Source organism: Oenanthe melanoleuca, chromosome 2, assembly GCF_029582105.1.
Source record: "Oenanthe melanoleuca isolate GR-GAL-2019-014 chromosome 2, OMel1.0, whole genome shotgun sequence".
NCBI lineage: Eukaryota > Metazoa > Chordata > Aves > Passeriformes > Muscicapidae > Oenanthe > Oenanthe melanoleuca.
In genome coordinates, this window is record NC_079335.1 from 145,211,769 (window position 1) to 145,234,503 (window position 22,735).

Consider the following 22,735-nt stretch of genomic DNA (forward strand, 5'->3'; position numbering starts at 1 on the left):
TCAGCAGAAGGAAAGAGTTCACATCTTCTAATGAAGAAATTTCAATTTCCTCTCAGCTAATGCAAACAAAATACCATTAACTTCAAAGTAGTTGAAAAGAAAAAACACTGTGAAGGAGTCAAAAAGAGAGTTTGGTGTTATTCCCTATGCTGGAGATCAGAGGAGGTACAGCAGGTACTTGGAGCTAAATTAATTTTGTGTGTAGCTGTAATGTTGAGGTTACATTGATGTGAAGTACTCAATGTCCTCCTTTCTCACTCAAGGCACTCTGCAGAAGTTGCTGCTTTTTGCTGCAGAGATGAAGATTGCCTTGAGGAGGTCTCTCCATGTGGGAGCAAACCAGGACGTTTGGTTTGCTCTGGGAAGCACATTAAAAACACAGGAGAAAGAGAAAAGCACAATAATTTCCATTTTAGAGAGATGCTAATCATGGCCTTTTGGACTGCAGCTGGATGATTGTCACTGAATAATTATTAGGTTTTATTCACCTGCTTATTTATGACCTGTAAGACCTAATGTCCTGTTTTGGGATTTGTTTATTAGTTTGTTTTGCTTTCTGAAAGGGTTGTTTTCATATTATCCTGCATTACTTTGATTTAAAAACTGTCAATATTTCCATTGTTGACTTGAAGATAACACAGAACACCACACTCCTTTGCAGAACATGAGCCAGAATTATTTTTATAAACCTGTGATTTTTGTCCATCAAGGAGGATTTTGTGATCAATTAGAGCCAAGCAGTGCAGGATAGAATTAAACAATCCATAAGATTTCTAAATCCATGCCACAACATTTTGGTTTCATCTAAGTGGGAGACATCCACACACCCAAAATGTGCAAAATATTACTGGAAAAAATATTCTCTGCCTCACAGAGTGTTTTCATTTTATGGCTGTTTCTGAATAAAACAATCTTCAATAAAATACCCAGCTCTCTGGACATGTCTAATGGCAGACAAGCTGTGCCCTGGGGAGTCCTCTGTGCTCCATCCTATCCAGACTCCAGCACAAAATTTATTCTGCTTGTCCAAAACAGGCTCCCACTGTGCTGACTCCAGGTTATCACATATTTAGTTTTATTTGCTGAGAGAAACTCATTCTCTTCCTTTCCTTTCTGTGTCCCTACCCTGCTTTCCCCAGTGAGTTACATGTTTCAGAAAAACACACAAACTCATCCCATGCCTCATTTGCTGCAGCTGGCAACAAACTCCAGGGACAGAAGTGAACTCTGGGATGTGAGGGAGGAAATACCATAAAATGCAGAATCACCTTTTCTATTGCATGTGGAGGATTTGGTTGGGGTTTGTTTGTTTTGAGGTGGAGGTTATTGTTTTTTTCTTTATTTGTGGGGATTTTTTGGTGGTTTTGTTTTCAGTTGGTTGGTTGGTTGGTTGGTTGATTTTGGGGGTTTTATTTGAGTGGTGCCTTTAAAGAAAAGCTGGTCTTTGGTGCAGAATATATTCCTGGGGAACAACAACAAAAAAGTGAGGTTCCAGTTCACCAGACTGGCCTGAGCCAGAAAGTGTTGTGAAGATAATTCAAAGTAATTCTGTGTAACCAGTACCTAATTCCCAGGATTGCTTCCATGTTTAAACACAAGGATATTTCCAAGGTCAGGCAAAGCATGGATAAACCATTAAAATTTGCCCTAGGTTTTTCCAGCTGACTCACATGATATTGATGGTTTCTCCTTTATTTTCTTGTTGTGGTCCACCTTTATTTCTCTCTTTAATCCTCTGCTTGGATGAGGAAACCCAAGGAGGCCACTAGAATGTAGCTCTGTGCCATCTGCAGCCATGAGGATCAGCAATAATGCAGAAAGGAGGGATTTGGGACAGCTGGATTTCTTTTCTTAATAAATTATTATAATATTATATATATTATATATATTATATATTAATAAATTACATCCTTTGGAGGCTGCTGAAGTGGATCTCCCAGCGCTGGAGACCAATGAAGCTTTCTCTTTTTTAGATTGCTTTTCTTTAGATTGGATATTGGGAAGTGTTCTGATAATTTTTAAAAGTTTTTATCAGTTGCTGACCAGGGTGGGCAGATCCTGTATTTCCATGAGAAACCAGCCTGGGAAATTGTCCCTGTCTACAGCACTGTTCTTGTGGTTATTCCAAGAGTTTAAAGGAAACCCTCTCCACAGAGTACCCAAGGAAATAGGGGAATAATGGAGAACTGATAAATTATACACATGATGAAACTGTGAAATCTTTGGCCAAAATTCTCTGTCCAAAAGAGTTTCTAAAGGATCAAACCATTACCTGACGTTCTTGAGAGGCACATGATGATAACCACGTTTTTTCAGTTCCATTTCAGCTGAGCTGAAATTACATTTTAAGCTCAAGGTGGGTGCAAATGAAGACCTGAACAGAATTTACACTTGATGTGAGGAAAGTGAAGAGAGGAGGTTGGAGCAACAAGAAAAAAGCTGTTGCTAAACACATTATTTAACCTTAATTTGCTGCCCACTATAAGATTCTGCTGATCAGCTGAGTATAGCTTTGGCAGCTTTTAATGGTTGGACTGAATCTTTTAATGCTGTTCTCAAATAGTTTTCTTTCTCTCCCTTCTTCCTGATAGAAAATATAGATAAATAGGATGTAATTAATCTGTTGCTTTGAAATACAAAATTTATGATAATCTAACACAGGCTGTGAACTCTATGGGATGTGCTGATTACATCTCAGGGACTATACAAGGAATCTGTGGAAATTATTTTGGGTGTAGAGGTTCACATTTTAATGAGATAACTCCCACCCAGGGCTCTGAAGGAACCCCCCCATGGGGAGAGAGGCATTTTCATTGTGTCTTTGGGACATGAGTCAGCCTGTTTCAAACTGAGCAGTGGGCACGTGGGAGAAGAGGGGATTTCAGCTTGGTTGGATTGACGTGTTCATATCCTGGGTTTCACTGGGATGCATGATGACAAAGTTACCCAGTGGAAAGGAATAGCACTGTGATTGTTTTCTGAGCCACCAGGGATGTTCCAGTTCCACGTGACACCAAAAGGGAAATGTGAATCACAACAAGTGGGGTTGTGTCTGATCCAACGACCACCCTGTCAATTTATAAACTCCATCATCTGACAGCTTGATATCTATAATCAGGATTTCCAGCTTTCACTTCAACAGACACATCCAAGAGAGGAAAATGATCCAGGTTTTCAGTTTTTACTGTCTCCTGTTCACACAGAATCTGCAGATAAGATTGCTGCTGTAGTAGCTTAAATTTTACAGAAATGTAAACAATGCTGCAATGGATACAATTGACATCTTCTAGCTGTGTTTTGGTGAGTTTCTTTTAGGGTTCTTTTGACACCTCCAGAATTGATAAAATAAAAGAACACATCATTTATTGGCCAATGAGTTCTGCATGTACCTGTATGTCTGTGATTGCTCATATGAAATTGTTTTGGTCCTGCAATATTCTGCCACCCTACAGAGCACACAGGACCAGCTCATCTTCTAGAAATCTCATAGGAGATCCATGGGCAGATATTGAAGATGAATATAGAGACAGTCTTAATCACTGGCTGAAAAGATGATTATTGCATGGGAATGAGTCACTTCCATTCATTTATATTTGCCTTTTTTTTTTCTAGGAGTGGTAAAGCCACTTTATGCATAATAATAGTGAAGTGGTGGTGTATGAATAAAACTGAATATTTAGGGTATAAGGAAAGGAAAGGAAAGGAAAGGAAAGGAAAGGAAAGGAAAGGAAAGGAAAGGAAAGGAAAGGAAAGGAAAGGAAAGGAAAGGAAAGGAAAGGAAAGGAAAGGAAAGGAAAGGAAAGGAAAGGAAAGGAAAGGAAAGGAAAGGAAAGGAAAGGAAAGGAAAGGAAAGGAAAGGAAAGGAAAGGAAAGGAAAGGAAAGGAAAGGAAAGGAAAGGAAAGGAAAGGAAAGGAAAAAGGGATCTTTCTCTAGACTCTTTTCTCTAGACAATATTTTTCCAAAGCTTTCTTCCAATTCTGAACTCAACCTTTTGACCCAACACTTGGATTTCAGTCACGTTTCTTCCTCTTTAATTTGATCCTTCTGCTGTTCTCAGAGCTGTGCCTGTTCCACACAGGCTCTCCTGAGCTAATCAAACTGATTTTGGGTTTGATTACCCTGTGTTTGCCAAGATGGGTAGCACATTTTTGGGGAGCAAGGCAAAGCCATGTGCTGCTGAGGGCAGTTTCTTGTCTGTGGAAGGAGCTGAGAGAAGCCAGCATGGATAGAGATGGTTCCCTTTCAGACAGGCAGATTTATGTGCCTTGGATTCCATCCTGCTGTTGCAAGAGCACGTGCTGTGGAAGGTCCTAATAATGTCCAAACATAATGAGTTTATTAAGCACAATATGGGACACAGCTGGGAGCCCAGGCTGTCAGAAATGCAATGGGAAAGGAGGACAATAGGACATGTGGAGGGAAAAAAAAATAAAATACAATTTCCAAATGCTCGTGCATTATCCTTCAGTGTAGTAGAGAAGAGTGAAACTGTTAAAACAAAAAAAAGGGATTTTCACCTCCCTAAGAATGGAAGAGGCAGGGTTGTAGCCCCAGGCTGCTCTGGGAGACATTTTCTTGACAATATTTGCTTGAGGAATCTTTTAGATTTAGAGGTATCTTTTTCTCTACCCAGTGAGAATTTGGGAAACACATTATATCTGTCTATCCCTTTATCAAGAGGGGCTGGAGTTTGGCCCATGGAAACTTTTGATGCTGATTAGAAGTGTAGAGGGGGAGTGTGGATGTTCATCTGGGCCATCAGCACAGATTGTCTGTGAATTCTGTCTGAGTGCTCAGTGAATACCAGCTCTTGTGCATTGAGAAAAGTGACAAGGAATTGTACACATGAACCAAAGAAAGATCATTTGATCATCCTCTCTGAACAACATGGACATTTTTCCACACTCCCAAGCAGCCTTTTCTCAATACCAAGGTTGTTTCAGACTGTTTTCTTCACACCATCTTGTATTTATTCCTTTGGCATCAGGAAATACAATCAGTTGCTCTTATTATTCACCAAATTCCAAACCAACAGATTACTTAATTTCATTGCCTATTTTATTACTTTTGTCCTGCTCTCATCTGGTTTCCCAGGGGTGATCAGAGTTTGCTGTGCTGTTGCTGGAGCTCCAGGACTGGAGTCTTGCAGGAACACTCCTTTGGAGTCTGCCTGTGCTGAATAAATAGAGGAATGTTCTGTTAAAGGTACCCTTGGCACTTTCTCAGGGCTAAGAGCACCTTCCAGGGAGCCTGGCTCGGGTCTGGGGAGCAATGCTGGCTTTATAAAGGCAGTTTGATCTTAATGTAATCACTCAGCACATCAACAGGGCTAATTGAGGCTGTTAACAGTGGCACCACACTCTGATAAATAGAATATTTTGAGTTAAGGAATTATTTTGAAGGTTCTGCCCAGGGAAGATCCTCAGAGATAATGGGAATAAAAGGCTCTGGCCTAGAGCTGCATTTTCTGCTCTTCCTCTTTCCTCTGCCTGTGAGAGATGTCTGTGCTGAGCAGGTTCAGAGCAGAGCCTGACAGGTTGATGGACAGGTTGCAGCACTTACAACCTCCAGTGTGATCAGGAAAAACAACACTTACACCTACAGCCAGGGAAGGAAACACAGACCACCAGTCAAGGAAAGCAAATGAATCAAGGAGCTCTTGCAAAACTTTGATATGCCAGGTGGAGAATGAGTTTTCCTGGTGGTGGAGGAATAACAATTCTGAAAGCCCTTGCCAAGCAGCACTTAAAGCCCTGCTGGAATGGAGCAGCACATTGTTATCTTTATGGTCCCAGGATTAATTTCATATTAGCAATGAAGTATCACATAGCAGATGCTTAAAAAGGATAATTGATCTGCTGTGAAAAGGGAATATTCTCACATTATTTTGTTTTGTTTTGTTTTGCCTGATGCTTCCTGAATGTGTGCTGGTTTGCTTGCCATGTCTACAGCCTTTAGTTAAGAAGTTTTGTCATTTCACCAGACCTCTGGGGACATCAATAACAAAAGGGCACAATAAATCTGATGGATAATGCAATAGGGAAAATAATGCCAATCAAGGCAATAATTTTATTGATGATGTTATGTGGGAGACCTGCCAAGAAAAGCAATTCTGTGCCCAGGGAGGGATGAATTGTGCTCCATAGCCCCTGCTATCTTGAGTCTATCACTGCAAAGATAAGCTGGAAAATCTTGACCTCTGGATGCATGACCCACTCATGTCCATCTGACTTTTCAGAGAGCCTGAAGCAGCACCTCCATCAAACAGACATTCAAAGTTATTACAATGTCAAAATACTCAGATGTCCAGAACTGAGATGTCATTAACCTTCAATGTCTCATCATATCTGTACTGGTGAAGCAGCATAATGTGAAGGAGAAGAATTGTTGTGTCATAAGAGTTTACTTTATTTATAAAATTCAGGCATTTTAAATGGAGTTTGTTTTTAAAAATAACAAGTCTTGTTTAGTTTTATACATATGTCCCAGAAAAGCATAAACTGTCAAAGCTCAGGAAAGGCTGGGCTTTATGAACACATATATGAAGGGATGGGATATAGAGGATTAGGAGTTTCAAAGAGTTTCTGACAATTTGCAGATAATCAATAAATTAATCCGATCTTTATATAGTGTAAATTTGGATATCTTTCTTGAATTGGCTGAGCAACACTTACTGAAATCTGGTTTAGAATAGCTTTAGATGGGTTTTTCTATTTGTTAGGAAAATTCTGTAAAGCTACTGGAGTAGGAAATGCAGGAGCTGTCAGGTTATACAGAAGTGATAAAGAGTGTACTTTGTAAGGACAAATTATAATGCTCATATCTTCAGGGAATTTCAATTTAATTGAAACCACTCAAAGGAAAATAATAAAAAACCCAAAAACCAACACTCCACCAAAATTGTAATGGGGGACAGCTGAAGTAAAACATAGATGGAAGTTATCAGGCTGTGCTAATGGAAGGAACTAAGTACTGAAAGTAAGAAAAGGCTGCAGCACAGAGGGAAGTCAGGGCTCTGTTTTGCTTACCATTAATGCTTTGGTGTCTTAAACTTTGGTAATGGAATTTTCTGTGCTTGCTCTCATCAGGCCTGAACAAACAGAGGAAAAGAAAATTGGTTCTTGCAAAGCAGTAATTTGTCCAAAATTAGGCATAGTGTCTTAGAACCATAGAATGGTTTGGGATGGAAGGGACCTTTTAGAAGTCACCAGTCCAACCCCTGCCATGGCAGGGGCACTTTCCACTAGACCAGCTCCCTCCAACCCCATCCTACCTGGCATTAAAACAACAAGCTTTAGGATATAGAAATTGCTCCCTGAGCTTACCTACACCTCCACTGACTGTAGAGAGAGCCTGGGCAGGCTGGGCTGAGCTGTGAAGATCTTTTTGATGTGGCAGTGCTGGTTAATGTCTTCCCTAATGATCAGGAGGATGGGGCAGAGTGCACCTGCAGGAAGGTTGAAGGTTACACCAATTTAAGAGGAGTGGTTGATAGACCAAGAGGTTGATTGTGCTGCTGCTCAGAAGGAAACAGGGAGGTTTGAGAAACAGGCAGAAAGATGAAGAAGGAAGAGACATGCAAACTGCTGCTCTGGGAGAGGAATAATTCCATGCACAAGGACAGGCTGGAAGCAGCTGCTGGGAAGCAGCTCCACAGAGAAGGACCTAAAGCTCTGGGTGGACACAAAGTGGATCCTGAGCCAGCAAAGTGCCCTTGCAGTGATGAAATCCAAAAGCATCAGCAGCTGCAGAGGAAGAGCCTTGGCAGCTCGTCAAGGGAGGTGATAATTCCTCTCTCAGCCCTGGAGTGCAGGTCCAGGCTGGGATGCTGAGAGCAGGAACACAGTGGGCTCTGTGGGGAGCCACAGAGGTTGCCAAGGAATTACAACTATGGCTGTTTAGCCTGGAGAAGAGAAGATTTGGGGGGATTTTATCAATGTGTAGAAATACCTGATGAGAGGGTGCAAAGGAGATGGACCGAGGCTCTTCTCTGTGCTGACAAGAGGCATCAAGCACAAACAGACATCCAAGAAATTCAGCTGTAAGATAATAACACTTTGTCATTGTTGGAATGGTCAAATACTAAAAGAGATTGATCAGATAAATTGTTGATCTCAACATTTGAGATATTCAGAAACTGATTGAAAATGGGTTTTGAATAACCTGCTGTAGCTGACCCTGCTTGATCAGGGGACTTGGACTAGACAATCTCCAGAGGTCCTTCCTCCCCACAGTGCTGTGAATCCTCTTCAGCAGTCATTCTTCTTGCAAAACCACGTTGCTTTAATTTATTTCCTACACAAGTCCTCATGGAAGAAAATGAAAATGATAATCCTACTTCATATAGAAATATTTGGACGCCTAAACTCTCGTTTCCATACCAAGTCTCAGCATCTGCAGTTTACAGTTTCCTACTTTTGCAATCACACCTTTATCTTCAGTTTTAGAAAGGGAGTTCTAATAAAATTCACAGGTGTTTTCTGAGTTTTATGCAAGGAAAAAAAAAAATCAAAAGCCAATTCCTCCAGAAAGTAAAAGGATTATTACTGAGTATTGCTAACAGACTTCAATATTTATTAACATTCAAATGCCTAAGCCAGGCAGCAGCTCAATCTATTTCTTTCAAATATATCCCTGCAAAATTGTTTTAGAGCTATATCAGCTCCCTTATAAATTTTGTTTTCTTAAGCAGCAATTTTCCTGCACAGTGAAAAAACTTGATACCAGCAGAGTCTGCCTGAATATATCTGTCATGAATGGATGTTTTTCAGCCTATGATTCCCACATCAGCTCACATGCTAGAACAATGTTAAAACAAAGCCTACATCCATCCTTGTGGGCCATTCTGTGAAAAAATTCCTCATTGTTTACTGACAGCTCTTTCAGGCCAAGGTGTGGGATTTTTGCCTGGGACTCTCAAGACACTCATGTGCAGCAGAGAAGAGTTTTGTCCTTTATAGCAGTAAATCCTTTCTGAAAATCCACCTCCTGATGTAATGCCCTTTTGAATCCTGTTTTGTCATTGACAACAGACTTGGTGAGTGGGAACAAGGACTTGAGGGACTTTCCCAGTTAAGTACACAAAGGGAGAATAAAAGTCTTCTTGGTTTATAAAAGAAAATAGAATCAGATCCTCGGCTGCTGTGACCCATGAAGAAGCTTTAATTTCAGCAAAGTTAGAAAGTAGGTAAATAAAACCAATACAAAATATTTAAACTTCAAGAAAAAATAACTACTCTATTAAAGATAGTGGAAAGATCAAGATGTTCTTTTCCTTTGCCTCAAAAAGATTGCTCTTTATGGAGTATTTTCCATAGAACACTTTAGAGCTTTTGCTGTCTGGTATTAAATCTTCTTTTAGCTTTTCTGTTGCCTTTAATATATCAGCATCAATTTATTGACACTCAAAACAAATTCCTCTTCAATCCTTTGTGGTAGATGAAACTTGGCTGGTTTGGGTTTCATATTGCTGATCCATATATTTCAAACTGGAGGTGGATTATTCTGTCCAGATTTAGATATCCACAGTGTAGATGTTAACAAACAAGCTGGCTGCTCAGAATTCCTTCACACTCTGGGACAGCAGCTTAAAGGACATGGTTAAAATGGGTCAGACAAAACACTTTCTTCACTTGTCTGCTTCTCTCTGTTGGTACAAAAAGAGACTTGACAATGAGCTCATGTGTGAGGATGTCTCTCCCAGGTTTCTAAAATTAGGAAACACGTCCTGGGTCACTGAGGGGTTGATTTCCCAACTCTGCTCACAGCTGGTGAGCAGGAACATGAGAAAGGGGCACTGTGCCTTTTAAATAAATGATATCCATTTATATATAATGGAAATATATATTTATTTATTTTTTTTTTACTATTTATATTTTATATATATATATTTATGGAATATCACACTTAGGAACTTATAGGGGGGAAATCATAAAATACAGTGGGGTTTGCACCATTTATTGAGAGCCTAAAGACAGAAAAATATCAGGTGCATGATGAAAGGTGTTCCAGCCCTTAGGGAAGACACTGTGCTGCTCAAGGGTTGGAAAATCTCTCCTATGAACTCAGGCTGAGAGTTGGGACTGTTCATCCTGGAGAAGAGAGAGTTCCAGGGAGATCTTAGGGCACCTTCCAGTGCCTAGAGGGGGGTTAAAACACGGCTGGAGAGGGACTTTTCATGTCCTGGAAAAGGGGAATGGCCTTAAATTGAAGGAGGGTAAATTGAGATTAGGTAATTGGGAGAAATTCTTTCCAGGGATGTTGGTGAGGCTCTGGAACAGGTTGCCCAGAGAGGTTGTGGACTGACAATCCCTGGAGGTGTCCAGGGCCAGAAATCTGCTCTGGTAGAACATATTCCTGCCCATGGCAGGAGGTTGGGATGATGATCCTTAAGGTTCCTTCCAACCCCAAGCCATTTAGGATTTTATATTTACCTGCTCATATATTTTGCACCCAGTAATTCTTCCCTCATATGGAAATGTTCTGCATGTCTCTAAGAATTATTGGAGTTACTGTGCATGGGGTGGTTGATTTTTTTTTCTGAGATGTATTCAGCCTGCAAAACCTCAGTTTCTCCTGCACATTGCCAGAAAATTTCAGATTCCCACACCTGAGCATGGGGCAGGGAGAGGATTGTGGTGGGAGGCTCTGCCTGGACATTGAAGTGAGATTAATTAAATAATAAATTCCCATTAAATCATCACTGGTCTGATGGGTTCTGATGGGGTCTGAACCACTGTGGGTAGCTTTGAAATGTGGTGGTTTCCTTTCAAACCACTGGCACAGGTCCCAGAGGAGCAGACAAGGGGCCCAAGCAGATCAGTTGGTTTCTTTGGGTGAGATCTCAGTAAGAGCTCGTAACTGCCTTGGAAAACCACTAAAAATCCTCTTTCATTCATCAAAAAAATTCCTCCATTTCATTCATCCAGTGGGTAGACTCTGCAATGCTGTAAAACAATTTTACCTATGTTTGATACAGGGACTTTTTATCCTCTTGAGCAGTGATTTTTACTTTTTTTGTGCCTCCCTGGGAGCAGTCCCATGGTAGCTAGAAAGGTCTCACTGTGTGGTTTTGTTCACTGCTGATATCAAATTGTGCTTGTGGGCTTCTCATGGAGGAATTGTCCTCACCAGCCTCCAGAGACTTTTTAGATGGAGAAAGAAATGGGCACTTGCAGCAGAACAAGTTTTGCCAGAGTTTTTCCAACCTGCCCTTGAAGCAACTCAGATACTTTCATAAAGAATCTGCTGTGGCACTGAAAATGTTTCCAGTGGACAAACAATTTCACCTTCAGAGGGGATGAATTATTTCCTTCAGTCACTAGGTGACCAAAGCAATGTTCTTTTTATTTTTTCTTCTCCCTGTATACCAACCATGCTTGAAACAAGCCCTGAAATCCATTCTATTTTGGCAACAATCTGATTTTCAGATTCTCAGACACTTCAACAGCCCTTTTGTCTCACCAGAGATAGCTGAAGATTATTTTGAGGAACTATTTATCCATAACTGAAAGGTGCAACTCCTCTGCTATTGGCTCTTCTGACTTCACTAATTTTAATTACAGTGGCAGATGCAGATAAAACAACATGAAGCCTCGGTTAAAATTACAGAATTTATGAACTAGTGACATCAGAAGAAAATATAATCATTCAAGCTTCCCTTCCAAATTCAATACTGATGTATTTATATCTTTTCCTCAATACTGAATGGTAATGCTTTATCACCATTGCCTATATTTAAAAAAAAAAAAAAAAAAAAAAAAAAAAATTCTGGTATAACATAGCTGGTAGTACTTATTTGGGAGGTAGCTGGGCTTTAGTTGGTGATAACTACCCTTTAATTGATAATAGAGATTAGTTACCTTTAATTAGTAATAGGAGGACTCTGAATGTATGTATAACATACATGCCAGAACAACTCAATAATAGAAAAGGTTCTGCTGCAGGTCCAGGGCAGGAGTTCTGGAAGCTGTTATTCCTAATAAACACTCCAGTCTCCGTGGATGACACCAAGGCCTCAGCCCAGTATTTGGTGCAGGTTTCCATGACTACCTTGAAGGCAAAAAATGAAGTAGATTCTTTTATTTTCCCTGCAATATGTGAAAGAAAAGCCACAAAATGGTTTGCAGATGTTCTTGTTGTCTCCTTAGAAGCTCTTTTGAAACTCAGACTCCAAACCTAGGATTGCCAGGTTAAAGTAAAAAGTATGTTCTAAAGTCACCACTTTCCCCAGGGCACCTGTGTGTGTGTCCAGCTTTTAGTCAGGCATCTCCCACCCTTGCACTGCATTTTAATCATGTGCTGGTGCCTTGCAGTGGCAGAATGAAAGGACAGAATAAACCTCAACCTCCACACCCCTCTGTGGCTCCTCTGGCTGAGCCGCACACGGGAGTGCAAATGATCAGGAAATCATTTCAAACCCAGTGGCTGCTAATGCCTCTGTCTGCTTTTGTCTTGCTCCTGTTAATGGAATTCTGAGTCCTCACTGCTGAATGTCACCAGGGATGTTTGCTGTCCTCCTCAGCTGAGATCTTATCAATTGCTCATTATTTGATAAACCATCAGAAATACAGTTAAGTAATTAAATTCAGTGCCAGAACAGAGCATGAGTGACTGATCAAGTGAGGATAGAAGAAAACAGATCAGTTTAGAGTGAATTTCATGAATCATTGTTCTCCCAAAATTTAGAGAGAGATTAAATTTCCTGTTTTATTTTTTAATTGAAAGACTCTCTCCTTTCTAATTACTGATGTCCTGGCATTGTGTTGCAGTCAGTATGAAACTTGAGTATCCTTTGGTTCTAAAAGTTCTTTTACAAATCTTTCCTTTACAAATCAAAGTAAGATAATGAGAAATAAATCCAAATCATAAAACACCTTCCCCCCAGTCCTCAAATCTTTTTGGGCAAATGCCAAGCAATGGAAGTCACAGATATGGATGACATTGTTGTTCATATAAATCCTTCCTGATTATGTCCTGGAAGAATCTTTAGCCTGATACTACAATTCATTCCTTTGCCCCTCTACTTCCCAGAAAAGTTATTAACAAGCTTATTAACAGGTTCTTAACAAGCCTGGTAATGGATTTTGTTATCTGGACAAACTGCCTTGGGAACCAGACCCCTGAGAAGTCCCCAGACAGTTTTCCTATTAAGACACAACTGAAAATCATGAAGAGCAAGCCACATTTTCAGAGATGAGGCAGACAGATCTTTTTTCTTGTACAAAATAATCCCCCCTTCCTTCTCCCCTGGGTACAACAGAGGTGTTTGTAGCTACAGAACCTGCTCCAGCACTTCTTTGACACATTACTGATTATACAAAATCCTTTGCTTTAAATTAGATATCCAAGCCCACCTTTAAAATCTGCAAAATCCTGGTTACTCTGTAATGAGTGCAAGTGTTGGGTTCTCTGTTTTCTGTCCATTTCTTTCTCATATTTACATATTTATGATGATTTTCCTCTTTTGCTGCAGAGATCTGAGCCCTGACGTGAAGACCTCAGCCAAAATATCTGCAGAGAGCCTGTGCTTCAGCCCTAATCAGTGCTAAGGAGCTAAACTTGTCCAAAGTGAGGGGAGAAGATGGCCATCAACTGGAAGGTCTGCTTCTTCAGCCTCGTGTTGCTTCCTGTGGTAAGGAAAAAATGATTTTATTTCCATTGCTCTGACATAAATACATGTTCTCAAGGCCAGCACTTGCCAAGAGGGAGGGATCTGATGCTGACACTGATTCTGGGTTTTTCTGCGTGGTCTTGTAGCTTGGGTTAAGACTTTTCCAGCCGTCTTTGTTATGAATTAGGGCTGTGATCACTGCTCATCCTCAGAAGGGCAAGTCCATCCCTTGAGGACGTGTGTTCACTGTTTTTAACCAATATCCAAAATAAAATAAAGTAATATTTAGAAAAAAAAAATAGTGAGTATTCTGTTTCAAATACATTGGTTTAAGAATTTTTTTTTTTTTTCAGACAGAGGGATAAAATTAGAGATTCCCTTCATTCCCCCCTGTGAAACCTAAACCTCAGGATATTCCAGGCAGTGCTTTTGGAGGCTTCCCTTTTCAGAGGAGCAATTTTAAGAAACAATACAAATGGGCATATAAAGGCACTGCAGGCACTTAAAATCATCCATCATCTTTCTGAAGATATTCAATTCTTTATGAAAATGACAGGGATTAATTTTCCCCACAAGTCTTTACTTACTAAACAACAGGCTCTTCCATTAATAACTCCATGTTAACACACTTGGGGATTGTAACTCTCCCTCTGCATTGTCCCTACACACAGTGACTGCAGCTCTGCTCACACAACAGCCACAAAAACACTGAGCAAAGATATTTTTCCCTTTTGTAGCTGTGAGGAGTTGCACACAAACCTTGCAATAACCTCTTGTAGCATTTCAACACAATTCTGTGTTAAACCATTGATCACAAATTGCTTTTCAGCTCTTCCCCAGGAGCATTGCTCACAGGGATTCAGTGACAAATAGCACCAGGGTTTAAATCCTCCAGCTCATTCCCATTAAGAGCCTTCTACAACTTCCATGCAAATGCTTTACACTTGCTTAATACAGAGATATTCTCACATTAGTGCTTTAAGAGTCAGTATTTCAAAGATTTCATGACATTTAGATAGATTTATTTTTAAATAACAGCTATTCAATGTGATGGTGGTGTGACCAGAGCATCTTTCAGCAGTTTTTGTAGAGTTTTTTTACCCTTATTGTCAAGTATGTGGCCTGTCTTCTACAATGCATAGCAGGCAGCACAAAGAACTTGTTTTACTTTGGCACACTGCTTTGAAGGACAGGTATCTGCCAATAAAGGCAGAAGCTTCACTTTGAAATAGAGAATGTAAACCCCCTCCCTCCAAATTATTATTATAATTTTGAAATTAAGGGGCTCTCATGCAAAGATAGGGGAATTAGGAATAACAGTTCATTACTAGGAAAATTAAAATAGAAATGCAGTATTACAAAGAACAATCCCAACCCCTGCCAGAGTCAGAATCCAAGCTGACACCCGTCAGTCAGTCAGGGTGTTGGCACAGTCCCATTCAATGGTGGCTGCATCCTCCTGCAGGGGCAGATGTGGTTCAGCTGCAGCAGTGCTCCTGGAGAAGGTGCAGTTTCCTCTGAAGCTCCAGGGATGATGTGGGAAGGTCTGGCTTTCCTCTGGAATCCAGTGCAAAGAAGGTTCCTTGGTGTCCAAAATGTCAGTTTTTATCTGGGTAGGAAAGGCTTGGCTCCTCCCCTGGCTGGAGCATCTCCCAGTGGGATGATGGAATTTTATCAGTCATGCCCTGGGACTCACTGGCCATTAACAGGAGATATCTCCTGGAGGGAGGATGGGCTGTGGGAAGATAAAGATGATTGCCCAGCTGGTTTAAAGATGGCCCATGAGCAGATAATGTGTGCCAGGAGATCAGGGTCACTGCCCCAGCTGGGTTAACAGATGGGGACAGAATTCACATTTCTGGCCACATCAACCCAACACACACAAAAATACATTTTCTTTCCTTTTGGCTCTTATTTAGCTCTCATTTTACTGCCCACCTAAAATGTGGCAAAATTCAGCTAAATTGTGTAGGATTGGGTTAGAACTGGGACCACAGTTGTGTTCATCCAAATAATAAAGTCCTTTACATGCAAATACATGGTCTTGAAATGTGTATCTGGAGCATGGCTCCTGTGACCGTTCCCTATATTTCGTGGTCAGGTAGAAATGACTACTTATTAAAAACTGACTATGTTTAATTTTTATAATACATCTCTAAAATTATTACTGTAAATCTCCTCTCAGCAAATGGGGAGGGGAAAACCCCTCAAATTTAACCTGATTTAGGTACTGATATTCATGTGAGATATTCATGTGAGTTTAGCTCAAATTCAGATGCTTTTTTTTTTGGACATAGAAACGTTGATGACATGGATCCTGCCCTGGGAGAAACTGGAAAGCTGAATTCCCAGCCATGCAAACACATTTTTCAGACTGCAATCAACATAATTAAATGACTCAAAAGACAAAAAAAAAAAAAAAATCTGTTAAATGACCAACAACCTCAATATTTTCAAGATTTTTGGTGCTCAGCTCAAGACCCTCGAAAGGTGTCTTGTTATTTAGAGGTGAACAGTTTTTAATTAAGGGAAATTAAAGGACAAATCTCTTGAGCTCTCAGATGGGTGACCTTCCTGGCAGATGGAGAAGGACAGCAAATTCCCAATTGCTCACGTTTCAGGACATAACTGTGGTTGCTGAGCTGGATAATTAGTGATCAGCTCCAGCTTGTGCAAAGAACAATTCTTAATGAAATACCAAATAGCAAACTAGAGCTAATAAGAAAAAAACTGCTTTTTATTTGCTGCTTCTGTGAATTTTGTGATCTTATTTTTGACTATAAGGTTTTACAGCAGTCTTTTGCAGGAATCCAGATATTAAAGTTAACCATTTAAGCCACATGAATTTGTGTGTTTGCAGACAGAGCCCACCACTGAGATTACATAATAATTTGTGCATAGTATTCATTTCATATTAAATCCCTACATTTCTTTTCACAGACCAAATTTCAGGAATGATATAATGATATTTATATTTCTTCCCTTGCTGAGATTATTTTGCAGTTCTTGTGGTAACACATTTCTCTCCACTGGGGCACACTCTTTCCCTGAAAACCATCTCTAATGTGCCGTGCTTGTGACCTCAAACTGGCACCTTCCTGTCATGCAAATTTTCCCATTTTCTACCAAGGGAGTGGATGTGACTTTAAAAAAAATTAGAGCATTTGAGAGTAATCTTAGACTCCACAAAATTCCTGGAAAAAATTGTTTATATACTGCTTTCCTCTAAGCACATCTGGTCACACTCATTTTACCCACTAAAGCCCCCAAGCTGATGTCCATGCCCATAAAAAAATCAAGAAAAGATAAAAAGAGAACCAAGCATGAGTGGGAAATTCCAGGTGGCTTCAAGTATAGACTCTGACCAGGCAACAAGAATATAAAATGCTAAGAAATAATTAGAAATGAGCATTTAAAGCCAGTTCTAAGTGTCAGAGTTAAGGGTGATTGAGTTTTTCATGTGTTTACCAGGCTGTTCTGCATTAATCTAACCTATGAACCACTCAGGACTGAAGGCACCATGACACCTGCAAGGCCTTTAGAGGAATTCTTGAGCTCTACTTTTTTCTGCCATTTTTAAGTGCTTTCCTAGATTTAAATGCTTATGTTGCTATTTTAGCTGGTTTTAACCCATTTCTTTCTGCTGGCTGAACTCTTCCCAGTCTTTTCCATTCTTTGCTCTGGATGAAACTCTGAATAACCTGGGATAGTGGGAGGAGTCTGTCCATGGCAGGGGGCTGGAACTGGATGTCTTTGAGTTCCCTTCCAATTTAAACCATTCTGGGATTCTATTATGTCTTTTTATTTTTTATTTTTTTTTTTGTTTGTTTGTTCCTGAATTCACTTTCACTGGCGTTTTGATTGACTTTGCATTCCATTCATCTGTGATAACATTGAGTTATGTTGTTTTGTTGTTGTTTTTTTTTTTAATTGGAAGATATTAACAAAAGTCATCGTAAAATTATGGAGGAGAAAGGATCCTAAGCCATCTTTCCTTTGTCTGGTTCCAAATGTACTTGAGAAACAAGGAGTTTCATGACTCACAGAGTTGGCTTGGTGTATGAACTGAATTTTAAATGTAACTGCAATGCAGGTGCTCTAAATGTCCAGAATAATTTGATCAGATGTATTTCTTCACCTAATACTTGGAATTTCCTGTGGGTACATATTTAATATTGCAAAGCTTAAATGTTTCCAGTGGTAGAATATTCTGTGTAATGTTTGATTAGCTGGGAAGAATGTTCTCCTTTAAACAAGAGAGAAATGTGGAAAAGGGGAGTGCAGGTGATGCCTCCTGTACAACATTGAGGTGTGATCTCTGAGTAGAGTCAAATACAGATTTGGATGCACAGGCAGCACCTCACAGAGCAGAGAATGGAACCTGGATCTGATGAGAGTGAAGCAATTCATGAAGAGGTGAGGAGAGGAACTGAAGTGTTTGCCCAGCCCCTGTTTGCTGAAGGGGGGATATTTCTCAATTTTCTCAGGGTCTGTATAGGCTACAGAGCAGAGAACTCTCTGTATTCTCTATTATTCATCCCTGGCTGTCACTTCCAGTGCCAAGCTACCTTCAAACAGAATCATCTACATTCCAGCCTCTGTTGTTTTTAAAAGATGAGGCACAGTGCATCCAGACACAAGTTTCTATCCCAGCCTGCAATGTTTTTAAGCTCAGCCCAAACATGAGGCTCCTCAGGTACAAATGTAAAACCTTGAGTTGGTCTCTGCTCTTTAAGCAAACTGATTTTTTTATTCCAGGGTTTAATGAGAGAGCTTTTAATGAGTTTACCTGCCTGGTGATTTGTAGCATCTCATAACCCTGTTAGGGAAGTCCAGCTCTCTGTAGGACTGCAGGTTTCTTGAGCACAGTGTACAGCTGCATGCAACTTCCCTGTTATTTATGTAATGAAAATATAAATATTTTATATCCAAACACAGCCAGGGGACTGCTGGGAATGTTCTCCATAGCAGATAGAGACTCAGCTAACCAAGGCATTAATGCTGCTGGAGCTTTTCCATTTTATCAGGAGGAGCTGGTGCTGGGGGCAATTGGGAGAAAATAGCAACCTCTTAAAAGCCTTGTTTAAAATAGAAAAAGCAAGTCTGTGGATGTGTAATACTGAGTAAAACACTTTCAAGGAGCAGGTTCAGAGTTCTGGTATCACAAAAAATCATCTGAGAAAATCAGCATGGCAAAACCACAGAGGCCTTGATACCAACCAACTTCAAGAGGCACAAAAATGAGGATTTCAAGTCCCAGATGGTTTCTATGCCCTCAGTTAGGTGGGATAGGGACTTACAGAGAGTGCCAGAGTGAGAGTTCTCTCAGGGTGAGATTTCATCCTGGCATATCTCTAAGTTTCTGGGGTTTTTTTTCTGAGAAAACTCAGTGTATTTACACTCCTGCCTAAGAACTCTGGATATTGTGTTGGGTCTCTGCCTGGTGCACTGGCACTTTTAACTTCACCTGGGCACCTCAGGTGCCAGTCAGGAGTATTGCAGAAGCCAAAGAAAGACACCTGGTTCAAATGTTTTTCAATTATAGAATTATAGAATGGTTTGGGTTGGAAGGGACCTTAAAGGTCAGGTGGTGTCAGGAACAGCTCCCACTACTCCAGGATCTTCAGAGCCCTGTCCAGCCTGGTCTTCAAGATTTTTTATCTTGTTAAGCTGATTTGACAAAAGCTGATTGACAGGCAGAGAAAAAAAAGTCTAAAAATACACATATTCCACCAAAATGTGGTTCACAACATTGTGGACAAACACAGATATCTACCACAACTTTCCTTTAGACAGTCAAGATATCTCAGGCTTAGAAATGCAAAGCAGCAGGTAACAAAGTAAAAAATAGTTGTCCTATATTACATTAAAATATTATTTTTTTTTCCCCCTCTGGAAGTAGAAATCATTTTGGTGGGAGGCAAATAAAATAATGACAACACTGATTTATGGGTGTTAATTAATGTGATTTTTTTTTTTTTCCTGCTGGTTTTGCAGCTTGCAGGAGGGTTGGATGAGCAGTCAAATAACAAATCAGGCATTAGAAAGGGTTCTTAAAAAAAGAAAGCTGTAATTAGGGAAAAAAAAAAAAAAAAAAAAAAGAAAAAAAAAATCAGAATCAGTGATTTTTTGTGTTGCTCAGCTGTTAATACCCAGCTCCTGGAGGAATAGTTTTGAAGTCTCTAGCAAGAGTGTTGCCTGCAATTCCTTGGGTTTGCAGAGTCAGCAGCCCAGGAGGATTTCCTGTGCAGGCAGCTCGAGGACAGAGCTGTGATGCACAACCAAAGCTGAAGGAGAGGAGGAGAAAATAGAAGCAAAAGAGCAGGAAGAGAGGACAAAAATATGAAAAAAATCACATTTACAGCACTATTCCTCTATTAGGGATTTGGTTTTTTTATATTTTTTATATTCCCTTCTGCCCCTCTCACCAGAGCTTGCAGAAAAGGGTTTTTTCCTGATCTGGGAAATAAACCCTGCTGCTCCTCAGAGTGGGTGTGTGTCCTGTGGGCCCTGCCTGGGATCGGGGAGTGATGCTGGGAACCTCCCTGGGGAGCAGCTGGGGCAGTGCCCATCCACCTCCAAACCCCAGAGATCACTGAGCACAGCTGTGGGGCTGGGAAAGCAGAGTTTGCCAGGCTTTTTTTCCAGAACAATGACAACATGGCTGTCTAACCAACCAGCTGTGAGCCCCTTGGAAGCAGTGCCAGCCCTGAACCCCCCCTGCAGTCCCCAGGGCACAGAACCCAACTCCTCAAACCCTCCCTGTTCCCCTGGGCAAGGGGTGAACTGCTCACTCAGGGAAACCTGGCAGGAGAGTTGTGTTTCTCTCAGGTTTATTCTCCCCATGTGGAAACCACTTGGAAGTGCAGATTTTGGAGCTGTGGATCCCATCTATACCAAAATCTGTTAATCTTTGTGATGTTTTTATTCCATATAATGCCAGTGTTGGCTAAAAGGACACCATGAATGAATCAGAGCTGCCTCTGTGCTTCCCTCTGTGTGTTAGAGCTGAGTTCTGCTCCTGAATAAGTCACTTGGAGCAATGATTAGCCCCCTAAATGCTGGATGTCTGGATTAGAATCAGAGAATCCTGGAATGGTTGGGTTGGAAGGGGCCTTAAAGCTCATCCAGAGCCACCCCTGCCATGGGCAGGGACACCCCACTGTCCCAGGCTGCTCCAAACCCTGTCCAGCCTGGCCTTGGGCACTGCCAGGGATGGGACAGTCTGGGAAACCTGTGCCAGGGCCTCAGATTAAGATATTTATCTATATTAATATATAATTTTCATTCTCTTATACATAGTGTATTTAGTGATAGACACCTCTGGATTTTGGTATAACCCATCCTAAAATCCTCCTCATGCTCTCTTTATTGCAGGGCCCTCAAAAATTATCTTAGACTAGACTTTGGTCTCTTTAGTTTTTAGGAATCTCATTTTTGTTGGGCATTTATAAATGTTATCTGCATCAGGAATAGATGACAGTAACTCACTCTTGCCCAATTGATTTTCTTGGATTTTCAGTATCTTGTGACTCATCTTGGTAGGGTGGTTTGTAAGGTTAAAATGCTGTTTACTACTGTTGGTTCCTGGAACACATTTTAAAAATTGAATATTAAATGTATGTTCTTGTATGAGTGAGGGCAGATGCCAATGGATCTTTGTGTCTGGAGTGAAAAAAAAAAAAGACAAATGCATCCATTAAATACTTCAGAATCACCATAAAAAACACCCCAAACCCAAATAATATCTATTTTAAATAAAACAAGAAAAATATTTTCCCCACAGAACAACAAAAATATTCTGTAGTACTTTCATAGAGTTATTATTTCCAGTAGAATTCAAATAATCCAATTTCAATTTCAACCTCTTTCCCTTTTTTTTAACCATCTAAAATTTCTAAATGCTTATTTTCTTCAAACAAGAAACAATATGGAAATGATCACTTTTAACCCTCCTCTGCTCTTTTAAAAAGGAACACATACCAGTAGTTTGAGGGTTTTTTATTTTTTTCTTTTGTTATCAATATGGTTTAGACTGTAAATCCAATCAACATGTTAAGGGCAAGTCTCAAGGAGCATCTTTCATTCAGATTTAATTTGAGGTGCCCAGTGCTGAGCTCTCTGTTCCAGCTCCTCTGGGTCTGGGTTTCTCTGGGGGATTTCAAAGGGATAAAGGATTTTACTGTTCCCAGTAACACATTTCTGCAGTGCTCTTTTCTGCTCCTTATGGAGTGCAGAATTCTCTAAGAGAATATTAATTCTTTAATTAATTAAGAAAACACTTTATCTGCTGTGTGCTCTTTCCAAATGATTTTGGCCCCACAGTTTTTGTCCAGCTCAGAATCTGTGACCAAAATGTGTTGTTGAGGAGTTATTTAGACTAAATCCAGGCTTTGAAAACTTCCAAAACAGTTTGTCAACAATTTCACCTACTGATATTTTCACATTTGGGAAGGGGCAGTCCAGAGATTTTAATTTGTTTGTTTTTTTAATTCCCTGATAACCACATCTGAGCATTTTTGATATTTGGCATAAAACTGTTTTAGAGCTTTACTTTATTCTTTCTTGTTTGCTAAAGGCTTTCAAGATAACTGATAATGCAAAATGTAGATTTGATAGAATTGGAGATATGCTAAAGCTCAAGGGCAGCAAGTTGGTTTCACTTCCTCAGAGATATTAAAATGTTCTTTTTTTTTTTTTTTTTTTTTCCCTGCTGCCCTCTGGCTGAGCTGGTTTTAGTTATTAGGTCTCTGTTAGCCAGTTATGATCATTTTCTCCATTATTTAAAAAACATAAAACAAATAACAGATTTGCTCTGCAATAGCAATTAAATTCTCATGTAATTTCAATCTGAATCCATTTTAGTGCTTCTTCCAGCAACATGGATGTGTGAAATCTAAACCTTTTGGGCATTATATGTTGTTTATTGTGTCTGAACTAAGCAGAAACACCAGGTGAGCAAACTGCATCTCATTTAAAGTAACTATTGACTCTCACTGGGTATTTTCATTTTAAAAGTTTTCCCCCAAAATGATGAATTCCCAGGAATTCCCAGGAACACTTCATTTTCAGAGCAGCTGTGGGAGAGGCAGGAATTTTGCACCATCAGTGGGAATGGGTTG

The 22,735-nt window shown here is 40.1% G+C and overlaps 1 protein-coding gene across 9 annotated transcripts in view; it reads left to right on the plus strand.

Annotated features, from left to right (window-relative positions):
- The window catches only part of ADCYAP1R1 (ADCYAP receptor type I), a 135,224-nt gene that overhangs the window by 18,197 nt on the left and 94,292 nt on the right, over positions 1 to 22,735 (plus strand). For all 9 annotated transcript variants that reach the window (XM_056485588.1, XM_056485590.1, XM_056485592.1 and 6 more), the window contains one exon: positions 13,476 to 13,634. In XM_056485588.1, coding sequence (XP_056341563.1) covers positions 13,584 to 13,634 — 51 coding nt within the window. In that variant the 5' untranslated portion in view covers positions 13,476 to 13,583. The remainder of the gene's footprint in view (positions 1 to 13,475; positions 13,635 to 22,735) is intronic.